This window comes from Salvelinus alpinus, chromosome 11, assembly GCF_045679555.1.
Source record: "Salvelinus alpinus chromosome 11, SLU_Salpinus.1, whole genome shotgun sequence".
In the NCBI taxonomy this organism is placed as follows: Eukaryota; Metazoa; Chordata; class Actinopteri; order Salmoniformes; family Salmonidae; genus Salvelinus; species Salvelinus alpinus.
In genome coordinates, this window is record NC_092096.1 from 58,352,148 (window position 1) to 58,375,039 (window position 22,892).

The 22,892-nt window shown below is 42.4% G+C and overlaps 1 protein-coding gene across 7 annotated transcripts in view; it reads left to right on the forward strand.

The window, feature by feature from the left end:
- LOC139534922 (multiple PDZ domain protein-like) overlaps nt 1–22,892 on the forward strand; it is a 75,001-nt gene that overhangs the window by 50,284 nt on the left and 1,825 nt on the right. For 6 of the 7 annotated variants that reach the window (XM_071334447.1, XM_071334448.1, XM_071334453.1 and 3 more), the window contains 20 exons: nt 4,406–4,459; nt 4,943–5,014; nt 6,558–6,714; nt 8,170–8,366; nt 8,674–8,765; nt 9,804–9,879; nt 10,097–10,177; nt 11,109–11,198; nt 11,928–12,002; nt 13,040–13,196; nt 14,034–14,182; nt 15,155–15,238; nt 16,546–16,739; nt 17,891–18,038; nt 18,371–18,457; nt 18,761–18,863; nt 18,966–19,006; nt 19,225–19,347; nt 22,277–22,381; nt 22,695–22,804. In XM_071334447.1, the coding sequence (XP_071190548.1) occupies nt 4,406–4,459; nt 4,943–5,014; nt 6,558–6,714; nt 8,170–8,366; nt 8,674–8,765; nt 9,804–9,879; nt 10,097–10,177; nt 11,109–11,198; nt 11,928–12,002; nt 13,040–13,196; nt 14,034–14,182; nt 15,155–15,238; nt 16,546–16,739; nt 17,891–18,038; nt 18,371–18,457; nt 18,761–18,863; nt 18,966–19,006; nt 19,225–19,347; nt 22,277–22,381; nt 22,695–22,804 (2,195 nt within the window). The remainder of the gene's footprint in view (nt 1–4,405; nt 4,460–4,942; nt 5,015–6,557; nt 6,715–8,169; nt 8,367–8,673; nt 8,766–9,803; nt 9,880–10,096; nt 10,178–11,108; nt 11,199–11,927; nt 12,003–13,039; nt 13,197–14,033; nt 14,183–15,154; nt 15,239–16,545; nt 16,740–17,890; nt 18,039–18,370; nt 18,458–18,760; nt 18,864–18,965; nt 19,007–19,224; nt 19,348–22,276; nt 22,382–22,694; nt 22,805–22,892) is intronic. The other variant, XM_071334450.1, reaches the window with a different exon arrangement.

A 22,892-nucleotide genomic window follows, 5' to 3' on the forward strand; every position in this document is an offset into this window, starting at 1 on the left:
ACTTTCCACCTTTTCCACTGCTGTCCCTTCGATGTGTATAGCAGGGTGCTCCCTCTGCTGTTTCCTGAAGTCCACGATCATCTCCTTTGTTTTGTTGACGGCGATTTCCTAATCTCTCACCATGAATTATCCCATTCTAAAAGCTACTTAACCATCCTGTATCCAACAAAGACTACAGTAGCTACAGTATCTATATCTGTGTCATGGCCTCAAAAGCATGACTGGCTATTAGGGCGCTTTCACACCCGAGAGTGCGCTTTGTGAGAGGACGGATTTGAAGTGGGAGAAAGGCTTTTGCTTATATTCAATTAATTGACAGATTCCTTGTCAGGATCCATTTAATTAAAAGTTCAACAGAAACTTAAAATGACAAAACATTAGACTGACTGTATTTTTGCTGTATCATCTTGATTGGTTTGAAAGCACCACTAGCATGACTAACTAATATCCTACTGGAATTGCTGCAAGGTTTGCAATAGCCTACATACACTCAGTGGCCAGATTATTAGTACCGGGTCGGACTCATCTTTGCCTCCAGAACTGAACTATCCGGGGCGTGGATTCTACATGGTGTGGCGTTCAAATGTTGCTCAAATAGTATCTTGGGACCTAACATGTGCCAGGAAAACATTCCCCACGCCATCACACCACCGCCACCAGCCTGTACCGTTCACACCAGGCAGGATGGGGCCATGGAATCATGCTGCTTACTCCAAATCCTGACTCTGACATCAGCATGACGCAACAGGAACCGGGATTCATTGGAGCAGGCAATGTTTTTGCACTCCTCAATTGTCCAGTGTTGGATCGTATGCCCACTGGAGCCACTTCTTCTTATTTTTAGCTGATAGGAGTGGAACCCGGTGTTGTTGGTCTGCTGCAATAGCCCATCCGTGATAAGGAAAGATGAGTTGTGCGTTCCAAGATGCAGTTCTGCGCGGCACTGTTATTTGCCATTTTTTCTCTGTAAACCCGAGACACTGTCTTTCGTGAAAAGCCCAGGAGACCGGAGATTTCTGAGATACTTGAACTGGTGCGCCTGCCACCTACGATCATACCACGCTCAAAGTCACTTAGGTCACTCGTTTTGCCCATTATAACATTCAATCAAACAGTAACTGAATGCCTCGATGCCTGTGTGCCTGCTTTATATAGCTAGCCATGGCCAAGTGACTCACTGTCTGTTGGAGCAAACCATTTTCGTGAATGGGGTGGTGTACCTATTCAATTGTGTCTATTGTGTATATTGACATACAACTCACAATCATCAATTTGCATGCATGGTTAAAGCTTTATAGACCTTTTCCGCAACCTTCCACTAACCAGTCCAGCATGCACCTCTTCCTCAGCCCAAGTCCCGCTATAGCCCCACTTCCTCACCAGTCATAGAGTACAGCACTGCTTTAAAACGCTTGCCTCATCACATGTGCCAGGTAATCTCTCGCTCTCTCCCTCTCTCTCCCTCACCCTCTCCCTCTCTCTCTCGGTTTCTTTTGATCTTTCTTCCTCTTTTTCTTTGCACATCAGTGGAGTCTACATTGCTTTATCTCTTCATTCAGAAGTGTTCACAGACTTGCTTATAGACTACTGTATGTATGTGTGTGCAAAAAAAAGATACCCAATAAAAAATTGGAATCGGGTTGCATCCAGGGTAAACGTTATATGCTGCAAAGGTTAACTGCTATGGGCAGGTCTGTATTGCTCTTGCCCTTTTAAATGGTGCCATTGGGGCCCACCTACAGATGGGCCCGAGCAGTTTCTGATGCTTCCGAGCAGTTTCCCCTTTATGGCCTTCTACACTTCTCTGTCACTAGTGAATAATCCAAAAGCACCCTTGAGGATTCTCAGAAACATTTGTTGTTTGGCTTCTAAGAAAGAGCTCAACTTTGATTTTCTTTAAAAAAACTGGTCGCCTCAAGGACATTTATTACCAGTCACTTATTTTTGGAATCATTTGAATAACTACAGAGGTGTTTCAACTTTTGAGCCTCCAAATTCCCTTCTTTCCATTAGAGCCTTTGAATTTTTTTTTGTCAGTGCCCAATCTTACTTCATTTAGACTGATTGCTTTTTCCTCCTTTTGCTGCTCAAGGTCTGCTTTTGGGTGGTCAATCCTACAGTGTATAATATACTCTCTCAGTGTAAAATAGTTTATTTTTGGCCCAGTTTCCCAGACCCAGATTAATTCTACTAATGAACTCAAAAGCATGCTCAGTGGAAAATCACCATTGAAATTGCTTTTGAGTCCAGGAATAGATTGTGCCTGCCTGGGATACCAGCTCATAAAGTTTTGTGAACTGAGAAAGAATCAATGAACAGGAAAAGCTAAAAGAACACAATAGCCAATATGTTCAGTACCCCAAACCACAAGGTTCACTGCCATGTTGCTGTTGTGGTTTCTGGCTGGCAGGCAGACTATATTAAGTCAGTTCCTGGTTGAGAGGTGGTCAGGCTTGGGTAGCATATCGATTACCGGGCTGCCTACCTCACTGGCCGCATCATTTTAGTTTTCCCTATGTGTAACGTATACAGTAACTACTCTGACAAAGCTTATACAATCAAAAAAACACTGATGTTTTGCTCAGGCTACTTTTTTTGTTATATTCAAACAACAGTTTTTAAAATACACTACCGGTCAAAAGTTTTAGAACACCTACTCATTCAAGGGTTTTTCTGAATTTTTTCTATTTTCTACATTGTAGAATAATAGTGAAGACATCAAAACTACGAAATAACACATATGGAATCATGTAGTAACCAAAAAAAGTGTTAAACAAATAAAAATATATTTTATATTTGAGATTCTTCAAATAGCCACCCTTTGCCTTGATGACAGCTTTGCACACTCTTGGCATTCTCTCAACCAGCTTCACCTGGAATGCTTTTCCAACAGTCTTGAAGGAGTTCCGACATATGCTGAGCACTTGTTGGTTGCTTTTCCTTCACTCTGCGGTCCGACTCATCCCAAACCATCTCAGTTTGGTTGAGGTCGGGGGATTGTGGAGGCCAGGTCATCTGATACAGCACTCCATCACTCTCCTTCTTGGTAAAATAGCCCTTACACAGCCCGGAGGCGTGTTGGGTCATTGTCCTGTTGAAAAACAAATGATAGTTCCACTAAGCCCAAACCAGATGGGAAGTCGTATCGCTGCAGAATTCTGTGTTAGCAATGCTGGTTAAGTGTGCCTTGAATTCTAAATAAATCACAGACAGTGCTACCAGCAAAGCACCCCCACACATTACACCTCCTCCTCCATGCTTTACGGTGGGAAATACACATGCAGAAATCATCCGTTCACCCACACCACGTCTCACAAGGACACGGCTGTTGGAACCAAAAATCTCCAATTTGGACTCCAGACCAAAGGACAAATTTCCACCGGTCTAATGTCCATTGCTCATGTTTCCTGGCACAAGCAAGTCTCTATTTCTTATTGGTTTCCTTTAGTAGTGTTTTTTTTGCAGCAATTCCACCATGAAGGCCTGATTCACACAGTCTCCTCTGAACAGTTGATGTTGAGATGTGTCTGTTACTTGAACTCTGTGAAGCATTTATTTGGGCTGCAATTTCTGAGGCTGGTAACTTTAATGAACTTGTCCTCTGCCGCAGAGGTAACTCTGGGTCTTCCATTCCTGTGGCGGTCCTCTTGAGAGCCAGTTTCATCATAGCGCTTGATGGTTTTTGCGACTGCACATGGAGAAACGTTCGAAGTTCTTGACATTTTCCGTATTGACTGACCTTCATGTCTTAAAGTAATGATGGACTGTCATTTCTCTTTTCTTATTTGAGCTGATCTTGCCATGATATGGACTTGGTCTTTTACCAAATAGGGCTATCTTCTCTATACCACTCCTACCTTGTCACAACACAGCTGATTGGCTCAAACGCATTAAGAAGGAAAGAAATTCCACAAATTAACTTTTAAGAAGGCACACCTTTTAATTGAAATGCATTCCAGGTGACTACCTCATGAAGCTAGTTAAGAGAATGCCAAGCGTGTGCAAAGCTGTCAAGGCAAAGGGTGGCTATTTGAAGAATCTAAAACAAATTAAAATATATTTCATATTTAATACTTTTTTTGGTTACTACATGATTCCATATGTGTTATTTCATAGTTTTGATGTCTTCACTATTATTATACAATGTAGAAAATAGTTTTTTTTTTTATTAAGAAAACCCCTTGAATGAGTAGGTTTTCTTAAACATTGACCGGTAGTGTATATGGATTCTTTTACTTTACTGAATGTACATTCTATACATTTTAGACATTTCCCATGCAAGCCTCACCAATTTAAATACAGTATGATGTCTCACCTTTGTAAGTTCAACCTTTGCTGATATGTAATTTGATGACAATGCCTAATGCTGTATTTTTCATGTCTCCGTCCTTCTTGTACATAACAGTCCTCAACCACGGACACCAACGAGGAGAGAGTGGCGCGGCGCAATAGTAACAAGGTTAGTGTCTCTATGCAACCTTCAAACCTGCATCAAATACATATGTCAAATACTTTCAAATACTTGAGGTGCTCTGGATTTAGCTCGGAGCAAGCAAACAAAGCACTGCTCAAGTACTGTATTTGAAAGTGTTTGGGCGACGGTCTTTTAAACTTAGGTAATCCCTGTAACTTGACGTTGTATTGTCGTAGAAGTCTCAAACCACATTTCCACAGAGCTTTAGGAAACATTTTTTTGTTCATCGTACTTTTAAAGTTCAGGTTCCATCACAACGAGTGAATGTGTGATTGCATACACATGACCCATCAGTTATCCAGTTTTAGTCCGCAATAATGAATCATATTTATCTCATAAAATTAGAATTTTTAGTAGACCTAGCACTTCACTCATACTCTCCATCATAGCAGTGGAGTGAAGTTTCTGCCTTTAGTTTCGCTATGATGCTGTCCTAGAAAGTCACTGACTATTCTCTGTTCTTTGTAGGAGGTTGAGTGTCACAGTAGACTATTCCTACGCCTCTCCCCAACTAACCCTTTCACTCCTACTCCGTTTAAGGTTTGTGGGTCTTTGTGTTGTCGTGCTTTTCACCTTCTATTTCCATGTATGCTCGTACGGTTGTGTTATGGAATATATGTGGAGACACATACTGGACAGCCCTTACATGCATACATGCTGTCCTAGCATCTTTCCACTAAACCTGTTTGAATACCTTTTTCTTTTTTGCGTTTTGTTGTTTACAGATAGCATCGATACAAATTTCTGAATTTTGGATCGTTTTGCAAAATGTGTTAATTGAAATTGCCAAATTCATCCCCAAAATATGCAATGGTTTGATTCGGAATCAAAATGGATTTGAATTGAACTAAATTGATAAAAAATAATCCAATGTTTACCTTTGTATCCATTATCATATTTTTATTTTATTTTTATTTATTTCACCTTTATTTAACCAGGTAGGCCAGTTGAGAACAAGTTCTCATTTACAACTGCGACCTGGCCAAGATAGAGCAAAGCAGTTCAACACAAACAATGCAGAGTTACACATGGGATAAACAAACGTACAGTCAATAACACAATAGAAAAGTATATATACAGTGTGTACAAATGTATTAAGATTAGGAAGTTAAGGCAATAAAGGCCATAGTGGCGAAATAATTACAATTTAGCAATTCAACACTGGAGTGATAGATGTGCAGAAGATGAATGTGCAAGTAGAGATACTGGGGTGCAAATGAGCAAAAAAATAAATGTGCTATGTACAGATGGGCTATGTACAGGTGCAATGATCGGTAAGCTGCTCTGACAGCTGATGCGTAAAGTTAGTGAAGGAGATTTAAGTCTCCAGCTTCAGTGATTTTTGCAGTTCGTTCCAGTCATTGGCAGCAGAGCACTGGAAGGAAAGGCGGCCAAAGGAGGAGTTGGCTTTGGGGGTGACCAGTGAAATATACCTGCTGGAGCGCGTGCTACGGGTGGGTGCTGCTATGGTGGCCAGTGAGCTGAGATAAGGCGGGCTTTACCTAGCAAAGACTTATAGATGACCTGGAGCCAGTGGGTTTGGTCACGAATATGAAGCGAGGGCCAGCCAACGAGAGCATACAGGTCGCAGTGGTGGGTAGTATATGGGGCTTTGGTGACAAAACGGATGGCACTGTGATAGACTACATTCAATTTGCTGAGTAGAGTGTTGGAGGCTATTTTGTAAATGACATCGCTGAAGTCAAGGATCGGTAGGATAGTCAGTTTTACGAGGTTATGTTTATATACAATGGTTGGATTGAATTCGATCAGTAAGGAACATTTGTTATTAAACTCAGTCTTGAATATTGAAGTAATCTAAAAATACACTGCTTATGACTTTGCTTAAAGCAAGCATTCCGTGTTTAGGCATATAAACAAAAAATAATCCCTAAAATGTAGGGTAATGTTATTTTAGTGTCCATCTGCACACGAGTGACTAAAACTTACTTTACCGACTGAATTTAACAATACAGCTTTAGGTTGTAGTCAGCTAAACCTGCTATGTTGAAACTAAGCGATTTTTATCTGCCTTTTTGCCACACAACAAATCTATTTTCCCGATACTTCTGTGATGTGGCAGCCGGCAAAGCGGGAAGCGGGAAAGACATCGTCCACCACTCCTCACCTCTCTCTTCCTGTGGTTCCCCACGTTGGAGAGACAGACACGGATACTCTGACAGAGATTCCCGACGGACCGTCTCAGACGGAAGAGGAGGATAAGTTTGGCTACAGATGGAGTGAGTGTGACTCTATGAACAGATCTAGGAAAGAGACCCAACCCCTAGCCCCTACTCCCTATGCACTTGTGGAGAACTGGATAGATTTGATAGGGGAAAGTCCAACAAATTCTTAAGAGGGCAATGTGCAGCTACTACCATATTTATACTCCTTTCAGATTTACACAAAGATCCACTGCACAGTGGGTAGGCAGTAGGGTTTGTTTCTAGACTATGCAATGGATTCAGACATTTCCCTCTTGGCTTGCCTGCTCCCATGTGCTAGGACCTAGTGGCCACTAGAGGGCCTCCACATTGCAATCATGGTCTTGCCAGTGCTTGAATTGGGCCGGAACACACCGGTACACCCAACATTTGTACAGACACCAATTTCAGTCCACTTCAAGAGCTAAGTATTTTTATTTTTATTTATTATGGATGCCCATTAGTTACTGCCAAGGCAGCAGCTACTCTTCCCAGGGTCCAGCACAATTAAGTCATTTATATACAATAAAAAACAACATTACATTACATTTACAACAGATTCTCTTCACAGTTCCCTCTGTTCCATAATGTGCTTGCATGAGTTACTTGATGTGGAATGGAGTTCAATGTAAGTCTTGCTACTAGGATCCCAAGGCAAGTGAACTAGACTAGCACAGTGATATTATACCTATCCAGTTATTCAAAATTAAGTGCTTTGGGCCTTCAAACTCAACTCTGGACCTCGAAGCCAGTCCCACTGCGTTTTTTTTTCATTCTTCCCCTCTAATCAGGCACTGATTTAGACCTGCGACACCAGGTGGGTGCAATTATTTATCAGGTAGAACAGAAAAGCAGCAGGCTCCAGACCTCGTAATGTAACAGTTGAATACCCCTAGTCTAGGGGGTAGGGAAAGGGGTTGTTTCTGGATGGGGCCTCGGGCTCTTCTGATTACAGGCAGTATGGTCCCTTCTCGGCCCCTGGTGTGTGTGTGTGTGTGTTCTGTGGTGATCCAATTGATGAGGTGGAGACTGGAGAGGTGAGTCAGGGAGATTAGTACAGGAGCATTCAGGCATACAGCCCAGAACAACATAGATGAGAGAGAGAGAGAGAGGCCTGTCAGTCAGGGAGTGTAATAGAAGAATTTGACTCTTGTGAGATGTTGTATTGATTATGACTTTGCATTTGATGTGATCCTTGCGCTTAGAACCCTTTTGTTTGATTCCCATTCATGACTTCTCTGTCACATTCTTCTTATGTTCGGTTGTGAGTGTAGTAAGTCAAGAAAAGCCAGCTTAAATCCAGCGTAAAGCCATACTATAAAATACATAGAAATCTATCCATTATAGCTGTATGTGGCTCTATTCAATCATTTCACATGTGAATTATAATTATACAACACACACAGGTTGTAGTCAAGCCCGCCACTGTATTCACGTCCATCAGTATGATTTGCCAGTGTTTCAACCCATTTCATCTACTGTTTTCTACAGAAAACATCAGTCAGAGGTACGGCAGCCTCCCAGGGCTTCTGCACATGATTGAGCTGGAGAAGGGGAAGACCGGCCTGGGCCTTAGCCTGGCTGGCAACCGTGACCGCTCCCGCATGAGCGTGTTTGTGGTCGGGATCGACCCCAGTGGAGCTGCCGGCAAAGATGGTCGCGTTGTGGTCGGGGATGAACTGTTGGAGGTGAGGGGCTTGGATTAGTAACTTAGTGGTCACAGATGCTTTAGATGGGTGCTTCTTAACCAGGAGTTGATAACCCAGTGGTTATTACTGTGTTGTATGGTCTGAATCAGACAAATATGACTTGATTTAGATTGTCCTCTCTGATTTGAGATCTGCATTGAGTTTTAGTCTCGACTATATTATCTGAGGTTTGCAGGAAGCAAGCAAAATGAATGGCAGTTGCTGAATTGAATAGTATTGCATCGAATTCAATTCAATAAAGTGCTATGAAGACAGTAGTAATAAGTACATTTCTGCACCCTATCAGATCAACGGGCAGATTCTGTATGGGCGGAGTCACCAGAATGCTTCCTCCATCATTAAAAGCGCCCCATCGAAGGTCAAGATCATTTTCATCAGGTGGTGTATTTGAAGAAACAGGGACATATATCCCAAGTCCTTATCTCCATCCCCCCACCAAGTATTGTTTCAAGTATCTTTACCAAGTGTTAACATGGGCAAAAATGTATAGATACTGTAGCTCAGTGTTCCCCAACTCCAGTCGTCCAGTACCTCCAACCATACACATTTTTGTTGTGGCCTGGGACAAACTCACCTGATTCAACTTGTCAACCAATCATCAAGCCGTGAAAACGTTGATTCAGGTGTTTGCTGTTAGTGGTAGTGGAGGACTGGAGTTGGGGAACACTGCTGTAGCTGAGCCCCTTCAATAGCAAAGGACTAGTTCAGGTCTAATGCATCACCATATAACGCCCAGTAGAGGGAGCTGTGGTGTTACAAAGGACTGATGTAAACTGATATCAGAGAAGACACAAGGGGCATCTCAATACTCCCAAGATGTCTTCTTCTATTACCTGTGTTACTATCAGTCAGGATCCGTGAAAACCCAGCTAGTTATCACACATAGACAGGCTCAAATGAATCAGACCAAAATAAGGGATTCTCGACTCACGGGCAGGAACACACACTACTTAACTCAACTGATTGCCTCAATTAGACTTGTGTGGTTTAGAGACTCAGCCTGCGTCCCAATTGACACAATATTCCCTACATCAGGGATCATCAACTAGGTTCAGCCGCGGGCCTATTTTCTTTCTTGAGCGGATGGTCAGGGGGCCGGAACACAGTTACAAATAATTAGTCAACTGCAAATTGACCGCAAGAAGCCCAAGCAGATAGACTATTTGATTTAAACGTAATAATTTCATACGGCCACATATATCTCTCTATTATGCGTAGCAATACTTTGGAACAAATTTCCATAATTTTTGAATGTCCAACAATTTAAGACAAAAAGTATTGCACTGTATAGGGGAAGGGTTGCCATTTGGGGCGCAGGCTCTGTGATTCATATGAGCTATAAGTATCAGACAGGCAGAAAGCTGGGTGTGATTTACTCTGATTGGTGATTTACTCTGAGTTATGACTGGTGGGCAGGAACACAGATGCTCTCAACCAGATGGCTGTGGGACCAGTGAGGGAGCATGGAGACACACTGGAGCCCCAGACAGAGGTAAACACACACACACACACACATACAGGCATGTGCACACAAAGGCATAGTACATACACACACATGCGGGCATGCACGCTGACATACACACACTCACACACGCCACATGCATACACACATGCATATAAACGACCTTACAGTGTGAAGCAGCTCAATGACTGAAAATACACTCATATATTATACTCTTTCAATCTCTTTATTATTCATTTTCTCACAGCTGGAAACATGTTCTTCCATTGCACCCTCGGCGATCGATGTCGACATGTTCAAATATGTGCAGCACGTCATTCTGCTGAAGGTGAGACACTCAAGACTCCCGTGCTGCTCTGCTATAAGTTACCTGGAGAAGCTCCCGTGCTGCTATGAGTTATATAACCTCAGACCTTTTCAGGAAAAGGTTTTATTGATGAGGTCATAAAACAAAGGGAAGTAGAGAGAACCATAGTGAGAGAAAGAGAGAGAGGGAGGGAGGGAGGGGGGTCGAAATAACCTTTTCTAGTTTAATAGGCTGGTAAAGGAGAGAGAGAGAATGAGAGAGGGGAGAAAATGGGCCTATTCTAATTGGATAGACTGTTATTAGAGAGACAGAGAGAGGAGGAAGCAAATGATCGAGGGACGACAGCAGTCTACCCTAGGAACTGAGAATAGATAGACAGATAGACAGACAAAGAGAGAGAAAGAAAGAATGAGAGAGGGTGATGTGAACCTATTCTAATTGAATGGGTCTTTTGACAAGCCAAACACCTGGATGGGAGTCTCAGCCTAGCTATCTATCCACATGGTCTATTAGAGGATCAAGGTATGAAGGTAACATCTGATATGGGCACATACCAGACACATACTTCCCTGTTACTTCCTCTCGCTCACCAGGAACAAAATATCAAGATGCTGAGTGAAGCTGGATAGTGTTCATTACGGCACATTGTACCAAAACATTTTGCAACGGAAAATGTAAACAAGTGTTTCGTATTAGTCAAGTTCAGATGGTACCTCCCTGTTTCTTTCGAGTCTTTGATGCCGGTAGAACCATAATGCTCCAAAATGCCTCACAATTTACAAAACAAACCTGTGCTGTGTTGTTTCTGATCGCTATGTTCGTGTTTAATGTGTCGTCGTGCATATTTCATGTGCATAATTATGTTTTCAATTGTGATTCACTGTGCCTATAATTATGGTTGACAGGGAGCTATTGAGTACAATTCAACTACATTATCACTGTTTAACTCCAGGAGGAGGGTGGATTCGGCATCACTTTCAGTGAGGACACCAAGGATGGGGTTGTGATTCAGAGTATAACTGAAAAAGGACCAGCAGGAAAGGTATGTCACTCTACTGTTTCTTACTCTTCTGATTCAAATAGGTATTCTCTATAGAAGTGTTCTGGGGGACCCACAAGGGGAACAGGGTTTTGTTCCAGCCCAGCGCAAACCACCTAATATTACTGGTCACGTGTGGCTCGGTTGGTAGAGCATGGCATTTGCAAACGCCAGGGTCATGGGTTCAATTTCCACGTGGGACCAGTATGGAAGATAAAAATTTGAAAATTAATCTACTGTAAGTCGCTCTGGATAAATAACTAATCAACTGCTCATTAGGACCTTGATTAGTTGAATCAATAAAAGGCTGGGTTGGAACAAAAGCCTGTACACCCTGTACTGCCCTATCAAGCAAAAAGGCAGTAACTACTCATTTGATCAGAAATTAGTTAATGTCATTTTTTGCTACATTAAATACATGCTTAATCATGTGGACAAGTATCCTGCCTCTATTGTAATGTGTTTTGGAGAAAATGGGGGTCATGTTAGCAGTAACTGCATAAAGTTACTGTGAAACCAAGGTAAATATAAGCCATATTTCTCAGTTCCACGCTATGAGCAGTTACTGCCTTTTTGCTTGGCAGGGCAGAGTAGTGGTCCATGACTAGTTTTAAAGAACAATACTCTACAGAAAATCCTATTGGACAATCCTACATGTTATGCTAATTGGTTGCCCACATTTTACCCATTGCAAAACATTCTCTAACACCAGTCCTGTATTTCTCTATGCAGGACGGCAGCATCAAATCTGGAGATAAACTCCTGGCTGTGGAGGACACGCCAGTGATGGGCTACACTGTGGACAGGGTAAGAGCTGCCTCTGCAGCCATTTTAGACACACACCCTATTCCAGGGTTAATGTATATTTAGATGATTAGCTTGCTGAGTGTTAGTTAAGTAATACGGCCCGAGGAGGTGTGGTATATGGCCAATATACCACGGATAAGGGCTGATCTTAAGTACGATGCAACGTGGAGTGCCTGGACACAGCCCTTAGCCGTGGTATATTGGCCATATAGTATAAACCCCCGAGGTGCCTCATTGCTATTATAAACTGGTTGCCAACATAATTAGAGCAGTAAAAATAAATATTTTGTCATACCCGTGCTATACTGTCTGATATACCATGGTTGTCAGACAATCAGCATTCATGGCTCGAACCACCCAGTATATAATTTAATGTAGAATTCAATGGCTATAGTTCATTTTTACAATTTTCATAATAGCAAGCTAGGACTGATGATTTGATTAGCTAAACTAGCAAGTCTGTTTGTTTGGTTACCACGGCAACTGCTGTAGCTATCTAATAAACTTGCTAGCTACTTCAGTGGATGTTGAACAAATGAACACATTTCTTGTGGAAAATGTGGTCAATTATAGCCATGGTATAAAAGGGATAATCAACTCGGGGCTCTATGCATTCTCTGAAAAATAATGCAACTCCGTGATAGGTCAGTTCCACTCCGCTAGCGCGTCGTCGAACACACCTTTCACGTCGTTCATTATTTTTTCATAGAACGCATAGCCCTTCGTTTATTAGCCCGTACATAGACCATCTGTTGGGGACTACACTCTTAGAAAAAGTGTTCCAAAATGGTTCTTTGGCTGTCCCCATAGGATAACCCATTTTGGTTCCAGGTAGAACTCTTTTTGGTTCCAGGTAGAACCCTATTGGGTTCTATGTAGAACCTTCTGTGAAAAGGGTTAGACTTCGAACCCAAAGGGGTTCTACCTGGAACCAAAATGGGTTCTCCAAAGGGTTCTACTATGGGGACAGCTGAATAACGCTTCTAGGTTCTAGATAGCACTTTTTTTTCTAAGCATGTTTTTTTCCTCCATTTCAGGTCCACTCTTTACTGAAGAAGGCCAAAAGCTCAGTGAAATTGACTATCTGCACAGACAAGTCATCGCCCCTTCTCCCTCACTGTACTGGTCAGGCAACCAGCCTCCCTAGAATCTCCATGGATACCCTGGGCCAGTCTGAGTCAGAGCCAATCAGGAGTGAGTAAACCGCTTGTCATGTGTTGTCAGGAGGAAATGCGATAGATCATTAGCAATTGTGTTTATTAAGCATAAACAACCTAACTGGGGATGTTTTACATAACTTAAATATTGGAGCTAGTTATAACACAAAATCTGAAAGAAGTGTGATTCACTCAGTTAGATAGAGCAGAGTGATATGCTTATAGGGCAAGTGCCCCCAACTTCAATACCAATCACTTGGGATAGAAATCACATCTGTGATTGTTAGTCAATACTGTTTCTGTTGATTTACATAATGGAGAATAAACCAGATACAGTATAAAAAATATATAATATTCAATCACTCAAATGTATTTGTAAAGCCCTTTTTACATCAGCAGTTGTCACAAAGTGCTTATACAGAAACCCAGCCTACAGTAAATTTATACAGTAAATTTCATATTTCAGGTTTTTATTTTTTATAAATTTGCTTCTTTTTTTTCAACAAAAAATAAAAACGTTTTTGCTTTGTCATTATGTGGTATTGTGTGTAGATTGACGAGGGGAAAAAACAATTGAATCAATTTTAGAACAAGGCTGTAACGTAACAAAATGTGAAAAAAGTGAAGGGGTCTGAATACTTTCTGAATGCTCTGTATACCTTGTCAACAGTGTCTGAAGAGATTCTAGTCTGACTTCAGCCTGGCATCGAATGGATATGTGCTTTAGCCAATATTTTTGTCATTGGGGTATATTGAATGGCATGCCAATAATAATCAGAGGAGTTGGCTAAAAGCACACACAGATCTGGGACCAGGCTAGAATTAATATATTTATTTCATCCTTTCATCTCAATTTCCCACTCTCTCTCATCAGGCTCTAGTCGCTCGTCCACCCCTGGCACTCTGGCTTCCTCTGACCCTGTGACCTGTCCCATCATCCCCGGCTGTGAGACCACCATAGACATCTCCAAGGGCCGCACAGGCCTGGGCCTCAGCATCGTGGGGGGCTGTGACACTCTACTGGTAGGCCAAAGACCAAAGACCACGACCAAGGAACTTTTCATCAAAGCAGCTCTGTGATGACTGTGGATATGACTGTGGGCTTTTGAAGTGTCCACTCGTGTTATAGAATAATATCTGAACTTGTATTTCTGAATAATCTATGACAGAACGGTTGTTGGATCCCAATTATCAGATTGCAAATTCACAGATACTGACAAAGAATCTGGGTTAGTTTTACATAGTTTTATCTGTAGTTTTAAATCTGAATTTACAATGTGTTTTTGTCCAATTCTATATTTTACAACAGTACATAAGAAACAATTAGTCCCAAGTTCAACCACTAACATTAGGAGAAGACCCACCCACTACTACTTAAATAATGACACAAAGTTGAAAGATGTGCCACCCCCTTTGGTTCCTGTGCTATTAGAGCTGTTAGTAGTATCCCGGGCAGAAATAGCTGTGGAGGCAGTGGAATGGCAAAGGAATATAGGAAGTGATGCAGTCTGTCACACACACACACACACACACACACACACACACACACACACACACACACACACACACACACACACACACCGCTCCTCCTCTCTCCCCTCCATTCTGTTTGCTCAGCCAGGCCTGAGGAATTTGTCTAGCCTCAGCCACAGGAGACAATATCCAGGCCTGGAATGTGACCGTTGACCTGAGAATGACCCACCTCCCCCATACCCCTCCCCCCTCCCCCATGGACACCCACATACACAGACTCCAGCTAATGCCAACCTGTTCCACTCTGCCTCTCATGTATTCCTGAACTCCTTTGTCTTGTCATTATATGATCTTCACTTCTCTCTCTCTCTATCTGACAACTTCTCTCAATTTAATCTTCGTTCATCCCTCCTCCCTCTGTCTTCTATTTCTCCTTCTCTCCAACCACACACCTCTCCGATTTCATCACTTGTTTTTTCGCCTCTCTCATACTCTTCTTTTCTTTCGCTTCTCTTTCTCCAGGGGACCATCATCATTCACGAGGTCTATGAGGACGGAGCTGCCTCCAAGGATGGGAGACTTTGGGCTGGGGACCAGATCCTGGAGGTATTGGAACGTGTTCATCATTTAGGATCAGATCGCCCCCCCATCGCTGTAATCTCATTATGATATAAAAGGCTAAATAGATCCTAGATCAGCACTCCTACTCTGAGACTATTTGGCCAGGCCCGTACATCTTCAGCAATCCCGTGTGATGGACAATATCAGATAGGAGAACCCAATCCTAACTTGAGATAAAGGCACATATTTCACTCTCTGGTATAATATTGTGTTGCAATACATACGTGAATCTTAAGAATCTAAGGATTTGGTTCATAGTCTAAAGAAGAACTTTGCAATTTCACTTGAATCATATATAACATCTAAAATTGACCATGTATAAACAGTCAGCATGTATAGATGGTATGATATATAGAATGACATCTTAATAGCCAGCTTAACTCTCTGACAGCCACCCCTTTGCCCTTTGCTTTGTTATGGAGACTAGGGGTGTGACTGGGGCAGTTAGTCATGGTAGCTCAGTCAACCCCTTTCAACGAACGCAAACACACACACACCCTTATGACTTAATTACCACCCCCCCCCCCCCTCTCAGTAATTCACTTTGGGCCCCCAGCCAAGCTGTAGTATTCATACTGCTCATGATAGGGTCAGGGGGAAAAGTGAGAGAGTGGCCACCCATTCTGTGGTTCAAGCAGAACCAATGTCATTAGTGACCCATTTCAGTCTGCTATGGGAAAAGCCATGCAATGCTATGCTAGCGCTAATGGGCTATTTCCCCTTGACATGGACCCTTAGAATAGGTTGCTGTTCTCAGCTCTAAGCTAAGTACATTATGGTGTTATTACCAGACGAAGTTTTCAAAATGAATAGACCTACCCTCATGCTAGCTGTTGACTGTGTATGTTACGCTCTTCACATCCTTCACCAATATTCATGTTTGTCAATGTGTTTGAGTCTACAGTGTTTATAAACATAGGAACAATATCAAATGCTATTGATTGTACTCTTGCCGCAACATTTTTAAATGGACAAATCTGTTTTTCTCTCTCTCGCAATCTCTCGCTCTCTCTCTCTTTCTCTTGCAATCTCTCTCTCGCTCTGGAGTTCAGGTGATATAAAGCAAAGCTCATAGCTACATGATTCTCATATTCTAAACTCTGTTGAACAGCGGTCGACCTTAGCTAAGCCTTGGATGGTTGACGTGTGATTTATTTTCTCCTCTCTCTATATCTCTCTCTCATATATATATATATCTCTCTCTTTATCTCTCTATATATATATGTATATGTATATATATATATCTCTATCCCTTCCTCTTTCATCTCCTCCCTCCCTCCCTCTCTCCACAGGTGAATGACATTGACCTGCGCGTTGCCACTCATGACGAAGCTATCAACGTGCTTCGCCAGACCCCTCAGCGGGTGCGTCTCAGCGTTTACAGGGACGAGGCTCAGTACAAGGAGGAGGACCTGTGGGATGCCTTCACCGTGGAGCTGAACAAGAAGCCCGGTCAGGGCCTGGGCCTCAGTATCGTGGGGAGAAGGTACTAGAACCTATAAGTCTTCTAGGGACGTTTGACTGAAAACATTTATGGGATTTCCTGAAATGTACACCGTAAAAAGGAGGTCTTAAAATGTGCACCGCTAACAAGGATGTCCTAAAATGTACATCGTAAATAATGGATGTCCTAAAATGGATGTCCGTAAGGATGTTGGAGATAAGCTTTCTTTTACTAGGATGGAGGGCCCCTCAAGTATTTAGGATGTCGAGTCATTACACAACCCATCAGAGACTAATTTACTAATCCCCTATTAGACTCACTAGAGCTGTGTGTGTGTGTGTGTGTGTGTGTGTGTGTGTGTGTGTGTGTGTGTGTGTGTGTGTGTGTGTGTGTGTGTGTGTGTGTGTGTGTGTGTGTGTGTGTGTGTGTGTGTGTCACAGGTTGTTAAGCAGCAGGGATCAATGTGTTTGACCTTTCCTAACTCAGTGATTGACATCGGTCAGTGAATTGACTAGTTGCTCGAAAACCATACTAGGCATTGCAAGATTTAAATGTGTTTTTCATTCAACATATGGATCGAATAAGGAAACATTCTCCAACCGGTACCGAATATAAGAGTCATAACTGGAACGGGTATCGGAACAGAACAAATTCCCAAAGATACCCAGCCCGTGCCCTAGTAGATAGAGAAGCCCAACATACACCAAGCCTGATACCCTGGCTTTTTACATGGGTTTGCCTTCAGTGTATTTGGGTCATTCTATGCTGCTTTGGAACCTGCTTTACTTTAACCTATAGATCCTGAACCGCCATGCCTCTTACTGGGGTAAATCAAAATGGATGTCAACCAACTACAGCATGTGGCGACAGATAGATAGATAGATAGATAGATAGATAGATAGATAGATAGATAGATAGATAGATAGATAGATAGATAGATAGATAGATACCTTATTTTCCTCAGAGAGGACAATTATTTCCACAGCCTATTAGTTAAATACAACATTTTGTGAGGACACAAAAAATTATGACACTTAAAAGAACATCATTTGATTTGATCTTGTATCTATCTAACCCTAACTACAAAACGCTCACACACAAATGACAGACACATTCACAGAGACACCAAGCACTCACACTAACATAACATAAACCCTGGTTCACTCATATGATGATGTTTCTATCCCCAACAGGAACGACACAGGGGTGTTTGTGTCAGACATAGTGAAAGGGGGCGTGGTGGAGAGTGACGGGAGGCTGATGCAGGGAGACCAGATCCTGTCCGTCAACAAGGAGGACGTCAGAAATGCCACCCAGGAGTTAGTGGCCGAGCTGCTGAAGGTGAGCCTATATAGGAACCATGGGAAGTCCCATCTGGGTCAAATTAAGCCTGGTCCCAGATCTATTTTTGCCATCTTGCTCGATACATATACATTACCACAGGGTTTGGCTATAAAGCACTAACAGATCTGGGGCCAGGCTTGGTTCAATGTGTTTGTTGTCTCATATTAAGTTACAAATTGTTAATAATTTATCTATTGGGGAATTTGTTAAAGTGTGTTGTTTTGGCTCTTTTCCCACCGGTTGGTGAAGAATACGTCACTAGCATCTGTTATTTTGATGGTTTGTTTAGTTAAAAAGCGTTTTATGTGTTTACATGTTTATGTTTACAGTGTGGTGTGGGACCCATAGTGATGGAGGTGGGCAGATTTAAAGCCGGGCCCTTCCACTCTGAGAGGAGGTTCTCACAGGGCAGTCAGGTAAGCTGCCATTTTGTTTTCTGGACCTTAATTATATGCTGGGTACTGTTTAGGGGGGCAACATTACAGCATGTTCAGATAGAAATGCATCTAACTGATATGACCCATGTAGAATAGGGACACCCTGTCAGCTCTATTCATTGAAATTCTATCTGCAACTCTCTGATGATTTCAGCTCACTGAATACACCCCAGTTCTTCTCCTGCCTCTATGTCCTATTGGTAGTCCTTAGTCCCAAAATGGAAAGAAGGAAAGAAACTTATGCCATTCATTTTAAGTTTCTCTTCCCTTGTATTTGGGTAGATGAGTGAAACAGGCAGCTGCAAGGTGACCCCTCACTCTCTGTCAGCCTCCTCTGGAAGCCTCCAAGTGGACTGTGACAGCTTACAACACACAAATCAGGAGTGTAAGACATTTTCAGTTAACATGTAGTGGATTGGAAAACTGAAGCTGGCTTGATCCATTTGTCTTGATTCATTTTGTCTGTTTCCTGTTGTTGTTTGCACAGCACTGGACCACCAGGAGATCAGAAGTGTTGAATTCACTAAGGTCAGTGTTCTTTTATAATATTCATCAATTTTTGGAAAAACAAAACAGTTTTTAGCTTGTCCTTGTATTAAGATAGATGCAACATACGGATTGTATTGGTTTTTCACTACTACTGTTCCTATATGTGTTTTATTTTGTCTTTAGGGGGGTAACTTACTACACCTTGTGGTTGTAGGGATTTTGAAGTACTTTGTGTAATTGGTTGTCTTTCCTCATAGGGCCCCACTGATTCCTTGGGCATCAGTATTGCGGGTGGAGTGGGCAGTCCCCTGGGTGATGTTCCCATCTTCATCGCCATGATGAACCCTACTAGCCTCGTTGTCCAGACACACAAACTCAAGGTGGGTTGGTACAGCAGCAGCTGTAGGGTCCTGTTAATAAGGATCTCTACAGATCGGTGTCCCATCCACGGAACGGTTGAGCTAATGTGCGCTAATGCGATTAGCATGAGGTTGTAAGTAACAAGAAAATTTCCGAGGACGTAGACATATCTGATATTGGCAGAAAGCTTACATTTTTGTTAATCTAACTGCACTGTCCAATTTACAGTAGCTATTACAGTGAAATAATACCATGCTATTGTTTGAGCAGAGTGCACAGTTATGAACTTGAAAAGTTATTCACTTCTTCGGGATCGGTGTCCCATCCACGGGACGGTTGAGCTAATATAGGCTAATGCGATTAGCATGAGGTTGTAAGTAACAAGAACAGTTCCCAGTACATAGACATATCTGATATTGGCAGAAATCTTAAATTCTTGTTAATCTATTGTTACGCGGAGTGGAAGAGGGGAACCCAAGAGCAGACTCAGACGAGGAGACTGGGATGAAGTAATCAAGGTATTTGAAACACAGGGGGAAGATGGAGTGCAGGTCAGGGGAAGCTCAGGCGGGTTGCTGGAATCCAGGTGCGGAGGCTGAGGCTGGAGCGAGAGGGGTTGAGACAGGGTAAGCAGGTCCGGAGGGGAATCCAAGGGAGTAGTAGAGTGGGGAATCCAGGACAGATTAGCAGGATGACGAGACGTGGGACTGGAGACAGGGACCAGAGTCAGAGCGGGCAGAACTGTAGCGGAGAGGAAAACAGCGTCAGGCAAGGAAAACAAGCACAACAGGATCTGAATAGGAGCAAACGGCTAGAAACGTAGACTGACTGAGCAGAGATTACGATCTGGCAGCGTGGAATTGGCATGGCTGAGTATTTGTAGAGGTCTTGATTATGTAACAGGTTGCAGCTGGTGGGGATCAACTCTGACTCCAGCACACCTGTCCCCGCCCACACAATCACACACAAACAGAGAGAGAGAGGGAGGGAGAGAGTACTGGGGGAGTAGCAGCAGGTCAAGGAGACACAGGATGAGCAGTAGAGGGCGTTGCAGGAGCAGATGTGACATCTAACTGCACTGTCCAATTTGCAGTAGCTATTACAGTGAAAGAATACCATGCTATTGTTTGAGGAGAGTGCACAGTTATGAACTTGAATAGTTATTAATATTCCAATTAGGCACATTTGGGCAGTCTTGAACAAAATGTTGAACAGAAATAAAATGGTTCATTGAATCAGTCAAAAATGTTGTGAATACACTGCTGCCATCTAGTGGACAAAATCTAAGTGCCAGGGCTGGAATAATACATTATGGCCTTTCTCTTGCATTTCAAAGATGATGGTACAAAAAAAAATACAAAAAAACGGTTGGTGTTTTCTTTGTAGTATCTTTTACCAGATCTAATGCGTTATATTCTCCTACATTAATTTCTCATTTCCACAAACTTCAACGTGTTTCCGTTCGAATAGTATCAAGAATATGCATATCCTTGCTTCAGATCCTGAGCTACAGGCAGTTAGATTTGGGCATGTCATTTTAGGCGAAAATTGAAAAAAGGGGCGGATCCTTAATAAACAGGATAGGGCTATGTAGGCTATGTTGTTGGTTGAGTTCTAGAACCCTCATGGAAAGTCAGACTCCGCAGATCACATGGAATCAGGAGCTTCAACATGTCGACATGTTGGTCATACAAATTCCCCAAAGCCACAAATGCAAACACAAACATCAGTATTAAGTCAACTTCTAGAATATTTACAACTAAGTGTATTACCCCTTCACTTGTGGCTGGTTCACATGGGGCGTTGGGCTATTCAGATTTGAAATTTCTGTGTGTACTCACTTTTTTCATAAATCGTTCAGTGACGTCAATGTGGGATTTGCGTGAAAATTGTATCTCAAGTCTAAATACTCCCCTTAGTCAGTTTCAAGTCATCACGTAGGTTGGTCCTATTAGGCTCGAGGGCCTTCACAGCTGAAAGCGATGGCCTATGGCCTCCTGCAGAAGGACAGACAAACGAACCATTGTCGCTCCCACATACAGACTGGCAGCAGACAATAGTAAAGCAGTAAGCCATCTGGGACCATATATCTAACTCTACCCATAAAATGTAACAGAATAGAGGGCCTGTGTGGATGTCTTGAATAGAATATCTATGTTGGTATCCCTTCAAAAGCCCACTCAGACCATTCCCAGACAGCCCTTGCTAAGAAGCTGTTTTTGTTTCATTTTTACACTTTAATGGGAAACAATCACATTGTTATTCCTTCAGGGTGAACTAAAACAGGCAAGACACAAAGCAGTGGTTTTGATACATATGGTTCGCTTGTATTAGATATGACCTAAATTAATGTTATCAGTTGTTATCTCATTGTATCATTACTAAGTCAGTATTTCAGTCAGTACAGTACTTTCATTGCCGGAATCTATTGTTTTATGATGCCTGGCTGAAAGCCGACTGATTAGGGGTAATGCATCTCTATTCTCAATCAGCACAGACCGCTATCTCCATTCCGCTAACCCCTTCCAACAAGTGGCATACAATGCAATGCCCGTCTTAGTTTACGCCTACAAGGGCCTAGCAGTTGGGGGTTAGGGGTCGATTTAGTATTCTGTCTCTAACCCAAATGTATCGGTATTACAAACATTGTGTCCAAGGGGTTAACACAGGCCATGACCTTACTACTTCTAATGTTTTAAATCAAACAAAACATTATTTAACCTCTATTTAACTAGGCAAGTCAGTTAAGAACAAATTCTTATTTACAATGACGGCCTAATATTATGTGTTTTACTTTTCGATTATTTCTCTATTTTCTTTCTCTCTGCATTGTTGGGAAGGGTCCGTAAGTAAGCTTTTCCCTGTTAGTTGTTAGTTGTTGTTTGCCGAAGCATGTGAGTGATACATTTTGATTTGATTTGAACCTCGTGACCTCTTTGTGACCTCCAGATCGGTGACATTATTGTCAGTATCTGTGGGACCGCTACTGAGGGTATGAGCCACAGCCAGGCCGTCACCCTGCTGAAGAACGCCACCGGCACCGTCAGGCTTCAGGTCAGTGAAATACTTCTCGTTCAGTCATTCTCCCAACCACAGTAAGATTGTTCTGGTCTTTTAGTGACAATGCTCACAACATCAATGATAACTGTGCATTATCTGTAGCTTGTCTGTCTGTTTGATGTGCTTGCTGTCATCTATGTCATGTTGTCTGCAAATGTTGATGATTAATGTTGTCTTTATCTCAGCATTACTAAAATGCGAGACAAATTCCTGTAAAAGGCCAATAACTGAGCTGATGAACTGAACGATGAAACACCCAAATGACCTTTTCATGTATCACTCATCTTACAACCACAAAACCCAACAGGTGGTAGCAGGGAGTGATACCACAGTGACTGGCCCCTTTCATGAGCAGACAGCTACCGGACTCTCAGTCTCAGGTCTTACTGCTACTAGCATCTTCCACGACGACCTGGGGTACGTGCACGCACACCCACACACACACACACACACACACTACTGTCGTTCCTGTGAAACCCGTACAAAGCTCGATAAACATCAACAG